The sequence below is a fragment of the Protomyctophum parallelum genome (assembly GCF_964188405.1).
Source record: "Protomyctophum parallelum genome assembly, chromosome: 21".
NCBI lineage: Eukaryota > Metazoa > Chordata > Actinopteri > Myctophiformes > Myctophidae > Protomyctophum > Protomyctophum parallelum.
The window spans coordinates 35,973,738-35,989,862 of NC_139713.1; the positions used below are offsets into that span (position 1 = coordinate 35,973,738).

Here is a 16,125-nt window from a genome sequence, read left to right on the forward strand (position 1 = left end):
ACCTTGCCAAAAACATGGAGTCATACATCATAGTAGGTCGTACTGTAGATGACTGATGTAAGTAAGTCAACAGGATGAACTCACCTCCGTCTCCTCCCTCGTCTCACCAGCCTCCTCTTCCGCTCCTCCTTGCTTGGGTAGATATGCCATCTTGAGTCGCAGGTAGCCCTTCACCCTGGACTTGTGACTGGAGGAAGAATGTCAAAAAAGAACCCACTAAGAGAAAGAAATTGTGCACCAACGTGGCTACAATGACTGCTAAGAGGGTTCTTCTTTACAAAGTAAGCCTTGGTTCTGTCACTCTGTGGCGGTTTGATCAGATACAGTTAGGAGTTCACACAGAGACACCTCACTACTGTTGCAGAGGCTACAAAAATCTCATATACATTTGTACTTGTACATGAGTGCCAACAAGCCAACGTTTTGCCCAATTTTGATTTGTTAATTTGCATACAGAAAGTCAACACTGACAGCAGTCAGTCCAGACTGTTGGCGGTGAGCAATCTGTACATGCTGCTGTACATGTGCCTGGCCAATGAAGTTCCCCCACAAACGTTGTTTTGGGAGCATGATTTGAAGTCGCAACTCATTTCACACCACAGGCTACATACTGGTAGTCATTCATTGCTCTGCATTAAGTGGCCAGTCAACATGTCACATGCCATAGAAACAAACCTTCTGGGCCGCAAAAGAAAGTCTTTAAATGTGTAAGGCCTCTCCATGGCAGGGTCCTCCGTCTGCAAAACGACAACAACAAGACTTATTTAATATCAATCAACAGCATGTACAACCAACCAACTTGTTATACTCAGTCAGAGAGTATCAAAATATCAGAGCTATAATAGGTAGTACACAGCCCATCTCAAGTGGAGTCATTATGCAATGTTGAGTTTCTCCAGTTACACCCTGAACAGCAGGAAAGGTGGATCTCACATAACATGTCTACTAACATCTCATTATGTAATGAGGAAAATACAGTACATTCCATTATATTACATCAACAGACATACTTTTAACCACTTTCAACCTGAAATCTAGTATTCAGGCATGTCATTATAGGCATAAAATGGTTTGCAGATCTACAGTATGCTCACGTGTCACAATGTGACGTGTGGTGAACTTGAAGATCTGTTAATTCTGCATCATCACGGTCATATGCGGGAAGTATAAAACAGTGTCAGTCATTCAAACTAACTGATGATGATTCCTCTACTTCAGCATTATCTCACAACGTAGTCCAAAGCTACGTTGCCTGGGTGACTCAGAGATGAAGTGACTTGACAGTGACACCGTGATTCATAGGGCCAACGTAGCTAGAAGCCTGTTACAAATTATTGTAGTGGACAGGCTTCATGGAAGGTTAATGGAATAATGCCTAACAGAAGCAAGCAGAGGTGGTGAGTAAAGGAACGATCTGTGACTATGAATCACATGACCTACATCATGTATGCCAAGGATCAATGGGTGCACACACAGTCTGCTGCCTTCCGTTTAAAAAAGATGCCAACATGAAATTTGGCTTAAAAAACACGTCCCTGCTGCTTGAGCACGAGATGAACGGGATCATATTTCATATCTCACAGCTGAACCAATGATGATAAGCTTTTAAAAACCCAGACAACCCTATTTTGGGCATGTAATTCATTACAAGCAAAACAATGTTTTTCCTTTAATTTTTTTTATGTATTATTAGTTTAACCCATTCTGAACGGGCACCCATTTTGGTGTTGGCATCATGTTATGCTTTAGCTATTGAAAAATAGCAGATCTACAAGCTCATATAGCGCCACCGAGTGGCGCGATACGAGCTTGTAGGTCTGCTATTTTTGAAAAATCGAAGAGCGACTGACATTTCTAGAATCCGACCTCAGGTCAGAATGGGTTAATCAGACCAGTGTGTGTCCGGCGGAAACCTCGTATGAATCTGATCTCAGGTCAGAATGGGTTAAAAATAGAGAAGTATACCTACGTAATAGGGCTCGTGTGGTTAAACTACAAAATACTGTCAAAAGAATTGTGTAAGGTAACCCAATGCCTATTGGCTAATGGCCTCTCCATGGACTCCATTTGTTATTGTTTTTTAAAAGCTTGATATCATCTGTCAGTCCACTGCATGCAACTGAGTGTGTGTCAATTTAGTCAGCATGGCACTTTCCATTTGCTCAGAGGGTAGCCCGCCCTCAGGCCGGCGGGTACCTCTTGTTTACATTCCAGACTGCCTTCTTTCCATGCTGTTCTGCAGCTTGATTGCAACAGCAGGTTGCTTTTGTGACCACCAGGGCTTTCACACACTCAAGACATGTGCGTGACACACACACACACAGCTTAAAGTGTGTGTGTGTGTGTGTGTGTGTGTGTGTGTGTGTGTGTCACACACACACACACAGGCACACACAGGCGCACACACACACACACACACACACACACACACACTTTAAGCTTGACCTTCACAAAAGTTAACCATGCCGAACAAAACTGAAGATAAGGAACACCTGAGTACCGGTACTCAAAAACCTAATGACAACAATGGAAGTCATCATAAGCTTTTCGATGTGTATACACTGTGTAATTTAATAGGAGGTATCTAAAGACCCACAATGTACGTTTCTGAACGTGTCAAGTATCGTGAGACTTTCCACCGTTTCCTGTCTTGCAACCAAATCTCACAACAGAAACGATACCTGCCGCTGTTTAGATCTTCAAATAAAATGATGTGCTGTGCACATCGAATAGCAAATGATTAGAAAACAACCTGTGATGCGTCTTCTTTCATATTTCTGAACCGATTATATGTGACAAAGGTTTAAATTGTTCAGAAATAATGTTTGTTCACGAGCTGGTCCAGCCGGCTCCATCCACCCCATGAAAGTATCATGGCGTATCCATGACGTCAGCGACGTCTCTTCCTTCTGTAACAGTCCTTGATAGCAGAAACAGACTCACCGCCAAATGACTGAGAGGTACATCGACTTGTCCCAGGAAATCATCTCTGGTCTAGAAAAAAGAAAAGAAAAGACAAGCCGATTGTGTTTTAAGACCTTCAATTTAGAAGCAGATTGTTTTTCAGCCTGGCTGAACTGAAGAATACCAAAAGCAAGGAGTCCATTTCCAGCAGCAGGGCTTGGAGAGGTAAGGGAAAACCACAACGATGAGGGGATTTACCAAGCCCACCAGAAGGTCCAGCATTGGAGAGCAAGAGGCGGGATAGAGAGGGGGAGAGAGAGGGCACAAAACTAAAGGGAGAGAGAGAGAAAATCTAAAAGAAATACCTACACTTTATTAGAGAGAGAGAAATAAAGATGTGTGGGAGAGAGAGAGAAACCAGAGAGCAACAGACAGACAGACAGACAGACAGACAGCGACACCATAGGATGAGAGGGAAGTTTTCACTTAAGGGAGAGTCCCATCCAGAAATAACCTCTAGCCTTGTTCTTGAACACCTGTGTTGATCCGAGTATTGCAAAACCGTTTATGTCACATAACTCACATAAACCATACGGCAGGTCTATTGTACGTTAGGAGGAGGAGGCGATAATGAATGTGTCCCAGTAGGGGGACAATTCTATTAAACTCCCTTCGCAGATTTACACAAGTGTCCAAGCAGTAGTAGCTGCAGTCTAGGGTTTGTTTATGGACAGGTTTAGAGACATTTCATGTAGGAGAAGAACCTGTGAACCCAGCAAAGAAACACAACATCAACCCGCCATCGGATTAGAGCCAGGGGGGGGCAGACGGAGTGAGAGGAGGAGGGACGAGGCAGAAGTGGAGCGCTGGGAAGTAAGGAAGGGGGGCTTGTGTGACAAATCAGAGTAGCCTGTAGTTATGTTTGTGTTTCTGCCTCCATTAATGCAGAATGAGAGGCAAAGCTTAGATTGGCAACAGGGTGACTGAGCCACACAGCAGCCAGCAGCCCACGGTGAAATCAGTGATTACCTGTCCGAGGTGGAAAATCCCATTCTTGTTGACGGCCTGTGTGTGGGACACAACTGATTTAGACAACAGGCATGGAGTATCAGTGGTGTCTGGTTGTATACTAGGCCTGTCCTCCCACTAAACAAATTCTCAGTTTGCTAATGATCCAACAACGAATGATGACTAACAGATTAGTCGATTGAATTGACAAATTTCATGTTTCCCACATGCAGTGATGTAAAATCTGGTATTTTAAGTACAAGTGCAAGTGTTTATACTTTTTCATTCAGTGCTGCTGGGAAATATAAAATAACTGATTAATCAGCTAACAGATTATTGGTCAATTGAGACCAAACTGACCAATTAATCAACGAATCGCCTATGAGGGTATAGCCCTATAGAGCGTCGCAGTCCCACCCCCTTTCATGACGACGCCAGGCCCAGGAAATGATTCCCAATGCATTTTTCCCATAGACATTTCAAAAGGTATTTATTTAAAGACGGTTACACCGCGGACAAAGCCAACTCAAGTCGTGACAACTCATGACAACAAACACAATATTTTGGACCAAACAAATAATTACAAAGAAGAAAAACAACAAAAAAAGTGTTGTAACCTGCCGTTTTTTCTTCTAATTATTTGTTCGGCCCAAAAAATTGTGTTTGTTGTCATGATTTGTTGGCTTTGTCTGTGGCGTAAACGTCTTTAAATAAATACTTGTGTCTATGAGGAAATTGAACGGAGAATCATTTCCTGGGCCCTGGGCTGCTGGAGCAGATAAGGTGTTTATTCTGATAACCAGTACAGTAATAGATGCTGTGTACAGTGTGCATGGGTGGGTGGATAATATGATAACAGCTTACGCAACTACAATTGATGGGTTACAAATGAGTCACAAATGTAAATGCATAGACACACAGATTTGTACCGTAACATAATATACACACACACACACACACACGCACACTTAAAAGTACATACTGACACACACCTTGAACTGCTCCAATTGGAAAAGCCCAAAAGAAACATTAAACATGAGAGTAAATACAAAACCATTTAGTAAACACAAAAATATGTGCATTATCAATTGCAATAATTGTCTTGTTGTTGTCTCTTATGTAATATTTACTAAAATGATGTAAATATATTGGAATATTGGATCAGGAATGCATCAAACACTAAAGAATCTCCATGAAGTCAAGGCTTCATGGGGTATTTGATTGGGGTGAAATACCCCTGGCTTAAACCCAATACACTTTGTTGACCGAGGTCCCCCAATACTTTACACTTAAAGCTTTTTTTCTACGCACAGAATAGGCGATCTACAAGCTCACTGCACGCTGTGTCGCGTTGTGAGCCCGGATATTTCCGCAAAATATTCATCGCAGAATAGGGACGCTAGGGTTCATGTGGTTAAGTCCCTAATAGCTTGAGTCGGCAACAGTGGTAGCTAATGATTCTGTGGTCTCTATGGACCGTAGCAGCCAACGGTTCTTTCTTGTCTTCAACCATAACAAGCCTTGATGCTTGGCTGTTGTGTGAACGTAAGGGGAGCTATTTGCAGAGTCATCACTGGGTCACGGCTGAGCCCGCAGCTGTCTCATACAGGGCCAGGTTTCACTGGAGACGCTGCTGTCAGGTGGAAAACCTTGTATGTCCAAAACTATTACTTTGGAATGGAAAAAATAACTTCCAATGGCGTCAATGTAAATTATTATTAAGTCACAACAAGCTCTTAATACTTTTAACTGGGGGGGAATCCGATACCCTAGTAGTGATTAGGTCAAGTACCATATGGGCTGCAATGCCTGACAGCGAGTCCCCGGTTAGATAACCGGATGTGCATACCAACTCTCCACTGCAATAAAGGCTCAAAAAAGAGCCCAAAGACAAGACTTAACCACTTTCAAACTGGCATCCCAATTTCGGGCATGACATAGGCAACATTTAAAAACAAAATAAAACAATATTTTAAAAACATTTTCAGAAATAGCATATCAGCTGATTGTCACTACATGTCTGGATACACTGGCATATAACGAAGTATAAAAGAGCGTGAAACAAACATGAGATAGATCTGCCCGACAGCAACAAAGAGAAAAACTGAAAAAGAGAGAGAAACAGAAGTAGTTAAGGGAAGGACGCGATTGGCAGGAGAGGATATACCTGTAGGCCAGGGGTGCCCAAAAAGTAGATCGCGATCTACCAGTAGATCGCAAAGGCTGTGCAGGTAGATCACCTGACATGCCCCTAAATAATATTTAATTTAAATATAAAAAAACTATTTTTGGCATCTGCCACTTGAATTAAATTGACAAACCCATAATGCAATACTTTGTTTTCAAGAGTGTTGCTGCTCACAATGTCGGTAGAATTACAAATTAAATCCAAAACCCTTGCCTCTTCCATTTGTCTCCCTCTATTTACCATTCCAAGTGCATTATTACAGTATTTTCAGCAATGGAATTATAATTTTTTCGGTGGGTAGATCTTGTTGAGCTGGTCATTTTCAAAGTAGCGCTCAAGTCAGGCTAGAGAAGTTTGAGCGTTAGGCCTGATCTTTGCGGATCTATAAGCGGCTATTCTCGGTGCAAGACACAGGTGCACGACATTGGCATGCAACCAAGTATAAATCAGGGGCTTCATCAGGGCTTTGGAGAGGGCATGGGTCCACAGCATAGCTTTCTGCGGCCAAATTACCCAGCCCCACACACACACACACACATACACAAACACACACAAGGGCAGGCTTTACAACAGGCCACCAGTGAGGGAAGTCCTGTCATTGTGGTGCGTAATGTATGAGGATTTCCCTCTTGCTTTAGAAATAGCCTGGCACAGACTATCACAACACTGAAGGACAAAGTATTTAGAATATTATACATTCTTACGCGGTCTGAGATGATGTCAAAATTACTGTTATGATGCTGCTAAAGACTATTAAAACACCTCACATACAGTACATATGTTGAAGAGTCATGGACCACAGTTGAAGATGCAGTAGTTCATGAAAAGCAGTAGCACACTCGTAGGCTACATGCAAAGGTTATTTAAAATGGCCAACAGCTTTAGGGCACTGAATTTAATTAAGTATGCAACTGCGTTTCCTGAACCGTTTCTTACATTTGAGTACAATATCTCATTTTGTTTCTTTAGGGAAGAAATAAGATAATCGGTAGGGTATTTCAGTGAGGTGCCGTATTGGCTCCAAGTTAGCAAAATGCTTGTTGCTGACCTAACAGCCAGAGGACAGAGATAGAGATATCACCGAGTTAACCACATTCAAGTCATGAAATCCCCATCAACACTGCACGTCTTTCCACAGAAACACAATCCTGCTATAATAACCAAAAACACAATATTCACATATATATTATTATAATATAATAATATTCACCACAATATATAAGTGGAAAAATAACCAAATAACGTTTCACACTGTCACTATATTTCTACATGGACAGAATCACCATTGAATTTTCAAAACTAAAACAATCTAAGTGGATTTCCTTAAGTTAGAGTAGCTCAAAAACACCTGAAGCCAATCTTACTGGCAAGAAGGAACAATAATCACACTCCCTCACTCTTCCTTTACCCATTTAGGACTGAGACCAGATTCTAATGTCTTCTAAATCATGACAGTTTTCGTAAAACATTATGTTTCTATGCCAGTGGTTTTCAAACTATTTCATGTCAAGGACGCCACAAATTATATGTATTTGGCCGCCGACCCCAATCTGAAAATATGTTGTTCCAGGGAGCCCCCAGAAGCAAAGATTTGAGTTCAAAAACTTTCGCTCTGAAATAATATATTAAAAGATTTGCGGCACATTGTCACGATTTTTCTAAAATAGCCGATCTACATGCTCATAGTGTGGCACTTGCTATGAGCTTGTAGATTGTCTATTTTTCAACAGCTATAGTTTAAAATGATGGTTAAATCGGTTTAAACGCTAAAGCGACACAGATGCGTTCCTTGCCCTAAATCGCCCCCCAGCTGTGAGATGCCTGTAAAAGACGCAACGTGGACACAGTCACGTTCTGCTCGTGTCCATCGTCTCAATGACACCAATCATGTAAAATTAGATCTTGAATACATCTTACACAGCTCCTCAATGTTCATACCCCCCCAGCTCAGTCCTACCGTTAAAGGGCCACTTCACCCCTTCTGCAACCAGATCTTCTTTTAATGATGTTTATTGTTTAGGACACAAGAAACACTTTCCTGGGGTTTGTATGTGTTTTTGGATATTTTTGTCATGACCCGCATGTTCATGACCAAAATGTGTCATGAAAATGTGGTCTCACTTCCTTACTGGAATACAAGTCACACCTCCATGCAGCCTTCCCCTTCTCAAAAAGGAGGGGCAGTGCACCAAGGCATCATGGCCATTGTAGGAATTCAGTAATCCAGTCAAACCCTAGTAAAAACACACAAACTTGATTCTTTTTCTGGCCATAAAAGGTGCAAATTTCAAATTGTGCTACTGTGATCTACTACAAATACTGTTAACATTGAGTTACTGCGGTTCCTGTCCCTTGGCTTAAAATATATATTTTATGGCACATAATGCACATAATAATGGCAAGTAATGAATGACACAGTGACACATTAAAAAAACAACAACACTTGAGTCACACAGAAGCAGCTAATGGACAGCTAGCCTTCATCAAAAAGACTCCAGGCTTTTAGGAAATGTTGATATTGATAGCTTGTTAACCTTCTCCATCATCATTGGCTCTGTAATGACATCTTAATCGCCTGCAGAGCAGCTGCAAGGAGAAAGATCTCTACCATCCTAGAGCCAGAAGGAAGAAAAACATTCTGCCTGCCTGACTATTGCCTGCGCTCAAAATCAACTACCACACTTGAAGCACAGCTAAAGATAGAAACAGCTAACTCTCAAAGAACAGTGGACCAGTAAATGTATTACCAACATTTAAGAGCCATGCTTCAGTGACTTATAATGAAGGCAAAAACGGCAAGAAATATTTAAGCTTTTTTTTTTGTCTGCTCCTTTCCATGGATGTGATTAAGCAGCGGTTGTGGAGTGAAAGGATTGCCTGTGTATGCACGTGTGTGTGTGTGTGTGTGTGTGTGTGTGTGTGTGTGTGTGTGTGTGTGTGTGTGTGTGTGTGTGTGTGTGTGTGTGTGTGTGTGTGTGTGTTTGTGTGTGGTTTAACACAGCTACTCTCTGGGTGTCTCACTTCCCAGAATGTCACCACCCTCTCTTCTTCTTTCCCTTCAAATAGTCACTTTCCTTTGCATACTTACAACCCAACTCATGTTACATGATGTCCCTTATGTGTTACATCCTTCTGTTATCTCTTCTGCCAAAAGTCCTAAGGAACAACACCAACTTCCCCAGGTTCACTTTCTATTCAACTAACATTGTTTAAGATATAATATTTACATTTTATGTTATTTGCTTTGTCCTCAAAACTTATGGGTTATCACTGTACATTATCTTTATAATATTAAATCAACCAGTTGAAGACCTTTTCATAAAGTATTTTTGAGCAAATGTAGTTTGTGATCATTACCTGTGGATTATTTGGTTTATTCCTGGTCGAGTCATTGCTAAAGCTTATATCCTGATCTCTACTCCCACTTGGAGTAAAACAGATCTTGAAATGAGGTTGTCTTCTGGGTGTCTTTCCTTTGATTTTGAAAGTGCAACCTTTTGATCGTTCTTCTGCGTCCATTCTCTGCGTGTCCATTTCCGTTTGGTTATATTCTGAAGTTGGGCTATCTGAGTCTGATCTCTGGTTTTGATTGCCCAGAGACAAGCTCTGGGGGGAAGAGGTTCTCTCCAATCGAATCCTGGGGTAACACACCATGCGACCACTCTTGGAGCTGCCAAAGGCCAGATCAGTGTACTCTCCTGGGAAGGAGGCAGCTGGTTGCCTCCGCTGGCTCTGATCCGGACTCTGATTTTGCTGGACCTGGAACACAAGTCTCTGTGCGCCACCGTTGACATCCGAGTTGTGCCGCTGGACGTACCATCCACCTGGAACTCCTGTGCCACTGTAAGGGAGGATTCTGAACTGCTGGATGTCAGAACCGTCAGGAGAGTTCCTATGGATACAAATTCCGCCGATGCCAGGCTGGCTGTTGCATACAGCATGGCCATTGGGGCCGATGTTGAATACCCTGCGTTTAGGCATTCCAGGCTCTGCAGAATTAGTTTGCGAGTTTTCTGCAGGTTGAGGTTCTGGGCTGCAGTATGGAGGTGGTGGCGATAGTGGAAAGTCGGTATAGACCCCTGGCTCTGTGTAGGCAGGAGCAGGTCCTGGAGGAGTGTAAGAGGGTGGCGGGACATCGTATGCAAATCCATTTAAATTAGCAGTGCCTGGTCTGTTGGAGCGCTGGAGGGAGATCTGCATAGAGGAGCTCTTGGTGGGCCGTGGATCAGCCAAAGGGGTGAGCTGGGGTATGAACATAGAGGAGCTGCGTTTGAGTGAATGCTCAGAGCCCAGGGCCAAAGAGCTGGGAGGTCTTGAAAAGTGTTGCACGGCTGGCTCCAGAGATGGCCTCCTAAATGTCGGAGGTGGCTGCATGCGGAACGTCATGGCCACATCGCTGTCTCCCTGCTGCTCCGAGGAGTCTCTTTCTAGTACCTGAAGCTCCGGGGCTGTGTTACTGCGGCCTGAACCGAAGTACAGACGCAGACGGTGAGACATTTTCACCCCGCGCTCTACAGCACTCTATTCTGTAACTGGCTGGATGTCTGGCTCGTTACTTTGGCTCCCGTCTCTGTCTTCAAGTGTCGCCCACTTCTTCTCTTCTTTGGCTGGCTGGCTGATCCCCTTTCTTCTTTTGCTCCACTCTCTCTTCCCCCCCCCCCCCCCCACCCCGAGTCTTTTCCACAACTTTCCCTCCCACAGTAAACTGTAGAGAGGAAAGTACAGCAGACCCACACCACAAAAACAAAAGCGGCACTGCCAGTGAGCTGACAACACAACGCTACACACTCAAGAGGAGGAGTGAAACCAAAGAGAGAGAGGAGGGGGGGGGGCCCTACGCCAAACTCTTAGCACTACCAGGCAATAGCGACAGACAGCAGAAATAGACTGGGCCGAGTGAGGACCAGCATTCCAGGCATGACTGTATAAGAGCGACCGGCGCTCCTGGTTTCCGAGGTGACAGTGGGCTGCTTGTCAGTCACGTGACCACAAATGGTTCCCCTGCCTCCTGTTACAACCCCACGCTGCCCACAGTGCTAAATGCCTCCCACTGGCCCCATGCAGACACTAACCTGCTAAGTCATGTTGCCCACAACATAAACTGTTTTTGACCCTTATGTTGCCTTGTGCCACTGCCAGGACTCCAATTAGGCCCTACCTATTACAGTCCTTACATTTTTGGGAACCTCAGCTCAGATTACGTTTACACAGCAAACAATTAAATACATGAGCTAATCTAATTCTGCCTTATAGCAAAGCCTTTCTACAGAATTCAAGCTGCTAAAGAATAAATGTAGGTTTAGATTACATGGTTGCATGTAATACTCTTGTTTTCCTGAGGCTAGGTTTAAGGGTGAACTCTCTGCCTGTACACAGAGAGAACAGTCAAAGCTCCTCAGATAAAGTGGCCTTTGAGAGGCATAAAGTCGCCATAGTGGTTCCCTTGTTCTGGCCTTCATGGCTTCTAAGACCTTCCAAGCCTCAGTGGTGTCAGCCTATCTGTGCCAAAGTACAATTACACATCTTATGGTGCATGATCGAATGAAAAGGGAAAAAAGGGAGGGCTATGAAGAATGGTCTGAATAGTGGAAAACAGGTCAACATAGAGATGAGCATTAGGAATCAGAGAAACATAACAGACCAGGGCCACAGGCATAGTTCCAGACAATGTATGAGAGCGCTCTGTCTTCTGGTCTGTGGAATGTAAAATAAAAGCACCGTTTACCTATAATGTGTCGTTTTCACTGTTGCTACACTTAAAATATTGCGTTAATTGTGTCAGCAAGAACCCACAGTAGCACAACATGCTACAGTGACATAATAAGAACCAATCAGTGGACGGGACACCACAGATGCTAATGATACCATCATCACCATAGCGAGCATGCAGGTAAACTCAAACAAGAGCAGACGTGCAGTTCTGCCCTTCTCTCCAATTGGACATGCTTACAAATAACAATGGCACATGGGGTCAAAGGTAAAAACCTTTGTACTTTGAGCGCAACACAAATATGGACAATCCAGGCAGTAAGCGCCACCAGTCACCACTGGGTTTGGGCGTCACCGCTTTGTCCATAGGAAAACAATGGCACCACCAGTGCACAGCCGTTTTAACACTCATCAAGTGTTGTCTGCTTTATAAGGACAGAACCAGGCCTGAGGGAGTCTGTGCTCTGCTTCTACCGTCTGCAACAGTGGGAAGATGCCAAGAGGTAAACTGAAGCTAAGTACAGGGATAAAAGCCAGCAGGTCTCTAAACAATACTTTACTTTCACCTTATGCGACTCGGAACACTAGCATAAATTATAGTTCAACAAAAAGGTAGCAGCATTATTGAACCAGGGAAACCCCAACAGAATGCGCTTCATTCAGCCAAGAACACCAAGTCTGTCGGACGATTCCACTGTCTACTTAGATCAAACATTAGTCCCAAACATAATTACACCACAAGCTCTTATCCATTATCCTATAATCATCTCCAGGGAGAGGTTCTACTTCCTCCGTAGAATATTACTATCTTAACCCAATCCAAGCCAAGGAACGACAGGTTACGTTTTAAGCACTATAACCCCCTTTGCCAGGACGTAATTTTGCATCTTACTTTTTTTCCCAAAACTTTAATTTTTAGTTATTTCGAAACGCTGGCCACTGGTCTGCGTTTCTATTGTAGTGTACTGGCATGGATTGTGAAGATGCTATGTCAACAAAGTAACTTTCACTTAAACTTTCCTCTGATTAAACACTATAATTAGCCATGGTGAAGAAACCACCTCAACACAGAGATAATATATTAGCCAGGTCTACAGGTAGCCAAGACATTTGACATTATTCAGTGGTCTTATCTTGTTGTCATGGCAACTGGGAGACCGCTGGGATACAGCCTATTATTAAACACAAGGAAAGCAATGCTCTTTGCCGTATATGAGAAGTCCTGTAAACTCGAATTACAGAGCAAATTTGTCAAATAATTTTAAGGCATTGGGTATTGATTTATACAGTGACAAATCGAGAGCTCTAGTTTCCATGATGGTGAAAATGTTTGATAGAACCACAGTGCAACCTTCCACTTCCGACATATGAGCACTGAAAAAAATGTATTCCATTGCCAGACCGGCCCTAAGGGATCAAATCAGGGAACGTGTCAGAGGGCACACAACAAAACACTTCCAAATAAATTAAATTGGGATGCCATAAATGCGAGGCATACAAGGACATTATTATTACCGGTATGTTTAAATTCTATGCAGCCTCTGACCTACAAAGCTCTCCAGAACCTGATACAGACATAATCCTATCGGATGAACATTATTCACCTAACCTTAAGATGCTAATGCATAGTACTGTGGTATGCAGTGTGCCATGCACACCAAGTTGCTGCACAGCCTGAATAATGTGACTTACAGTAAGCCTGAAACATACTCCACACAAGTACGCGAATGCAAATGAGGACAATGCCCTGGCCCAGCTGCTAGGCACATACTGAACGTTCGGTCTTATGCTGGATGTAAACTCACTTAATAGTTATATGTGAAACTGCAGGCAGCAATATCATGCAATATAGAGCACAAGTCCAAGAAGACAGTGTCATTCTGCTGTTGCCTAATATCGAAAATATAATATATAGAAATTGTATTTTGATAGTAGTAGTCATTATTTGTGAAAGACAGACATAACTAATGGCATGAGCAAAATGATGATTAAGTACTACACCTTTTGGTACTTCTAGGCTAATAATACTGCTTTATTATATGATTAATATCCATTCACTGCAATTAAACAGACAATACGTTTTGTTTTATAAGGTAGGCTATATTAGCTTTACAATCGTCTTTCGTTGAAGCATAACAGACAGACATAAGGTGAAGCTCATGGTGGAATGAGCAGCAGCAGTCAGTGCAGTTCTATGTGTATAGAACATGTATTGCATTCTAAGTCAGATGGTTTGCCATATTTTGGCCAGTAGGCGTCTGGCTCTACTGTGCATGCAGCATCTACAGGCAGCTACAGAGAGCACATGCCCTTTCCATTCACATCAACAGAGCTGCACTGGAAACTGAGCAGCCGTTTTTACCAACAAGTTTTTAAACACTTTAACCCAAGAACATCCAGAGAAAATGGCGGCTCTACAAGCTCACAATACACCCATTATCAGAAAAGTAGAATGCTTCATATACCAAACAAGATTTCGGGAATTAACTACAGAGAAAACTGGAGAGAAACATTCAGAATAAAACTGAGGCCATGAATAGACAGGAAAAGGTATTAAGTGTGAATCTTACCAATCTGTTTTCATCAAACACCTCTAAGAGCAGTCTGTGATTCTGGGGGGACACCTGCAGATAGTAAGAGTGTTAGTGATTAAGTGGAGTATTAAGCGTGCACGCACACATGCGCACACGCACACGCCTGAAACTGTAACAATATTTCACATGTCAAAACAGAGTACTATAACTATTCCATATCTACTGTAGATAATTGTCAATCTTGTGCTCTAATAATGTTAAACACAACACAAGCACGAATAATGCTGATTCTGCTATACATAGCCAACAGGGAGCAGCTGGCCTTGTAAACTATACTACAGCCATAAGGGTTTGATTACAGTTGCAGGAGAGCTGGAACTCATTTATGACACGTTTACATTTAACAACATTAACCCATTCTGACCTGAGATCAGATTCTAAAAATGTATATTACATCCTGACAGTTTAATTATTAACCCATTCTGACCTGAGATCAGATTCTAAAAGTGTCTTCGATTTTTCAAAAATAGCAGACCTACAAGCTCGTATCGCGCCACTCGGTGGCGCGATATGAGCTTGTAGATCTGCTATTTTTCAATAGCTAAAGCATAACATGATGCTGACACCAAAATGGGTGCCCGGTCAGAATGGGTTAAGAACCTTCACCACAATAACAATAACTGTGTTAGGCTGTTATACGTTATTGGTTGTTATGCAAAATGATTACATTGTGCAAAAATAAAAGGGCTGTTATTCACAGATATTGACGAGTGACGGCATTCTTTATTGTAATGAGCAACAGTGCAGTGTTGATTTTGACAGCAAATTCGGTTTTAGTCACATTTTAGTCACATGGAATGTTGTACTGTTAGTCTAGTCTTACTCGACTAAATATCATAAGATCTAAAATGCTTGAAGCCGTCGTAATGGCTGTGTAAAATGACATACTGGACCTCTTGTCCACTCTTGTCCATTGTCAATATATTTAGTTAGTCTTAGTCATCATAGGTTAGTTTTCATGTAGTGTAACAGTGCAACAGTGCAGGCCGGGTGGAGGCCAGTACAATGACTGCATCTGCATCATCATACATATTCACATTAATGAACAATTAATTTATAATTGACACTTGATACAACATACATTACACAGTTGTGGTTTTAGAACTCACCCGGAAGTAGAACTCTTCATTCCACTTGGGATTTAGGGTCTAAAAAGAAGATAAAATATGAACACGGTTAATTATTGTATTACATATCTTGTAGTTTTTCATAAGACAACTTCAACTTTGTCACCAGGTTTACAGTTGTAAAAAAGTGGGCTAAATTATTTGCCATACCAGCTCCTATCATTAGCAGAAAACAAGGAAACAGGTCAGAAAAGACAATTTATTTAACAGTGTTTATCTGAGCAAGAGGGGACATCCACCGTCTGAAATTGTGCGCGCCGGTGTCACACCGAAAATAGTCTACAAGTTTAAATCATGTTGCACGTATTGCATTTTTGAGTGTTAATCCGAATTCATCCTCCTAAAAGGTCATTACACATCAGGCCACGATGAACAAACTCGGTGGCGAATGTTGATGATATCATAGGATTATGCAGATGACAAATCAACCATGTTCCGAATAAAGATAAAGATATAAGATAAACATTTTTGGACAAATTAATCATATGAAATAATGTAAAAGACCTTTAGTGTGACTCAGTGATTGCATCGGCCCAGGTAAATAATCAACCAGAAGCTTGTTGGAGAAATAACCACAGATATGCACAGCCTTCTC

At 42.3% G+C, this 16,125-nt stretch overlaps 2 protein-coding genes across 9 annotated transcripts in view; one reads left to right on the plus strand and one right to left on the minus strand.

Annotated features, from left to right (window-relative positions):
* Positions 1–15,043, plus strand: part of znf532 (zinc finger protein 532) — a 136,028-nt gene extending 120,985 nt beyond the window's left edge. The window contains exon 10 of the transcript XR_014570975.1: positions 15,033–15,043. The gene's annotated coding sequence lies outside the window, so the exon portion shown is untranslated. The remainder of the gene's footprint in view (positions 1–15,032) is intronic.
* Positions 1–16,125, minus strand: part of nedd4l (NEDD4 like E3 ubiquitin protein ligase) — a 68,428-nt gene that overhangs the window by 41,049 nt on the left and 11,254 nt on the right. For 4 of the 8 annotated variants that reach the window (XM_083793764.1, XM_083793763.1, XM_083793761.1 and 1 more), the window contains exons 1-5: positions 9,458–10,731; positions 3,934–3,969; positions 2,944–2,994; positions 676–737; positions 85–187 (exon numbers count right to left, since the gene is read on the minus strand). In XM_083793764.1, coding sequence (XP_083649890.1) covers positions 85–187; positions 676–737; positions 2,944–2,994; positions 3,934–3,969; positions 9,458–10,597 — 1,392 coding nt within the window. In that variant the 5' untranslated portion in view covers positions 10,598–10,731. Of the gene's footprint in view, positions 1–84; positions 188–675; positions 738–2,943; positions 2,995–3,933; positions 3,970–9,457; positions 10,732–14,379; positions 14,434–15,512; positions 15,552–16,125 lie in introns of those variants that run through there. The other 4 variants (XM_083793765.1, XM_083793766.1, XM_083793760.1 and 1 more) reach the window with 4 other exon arrangements.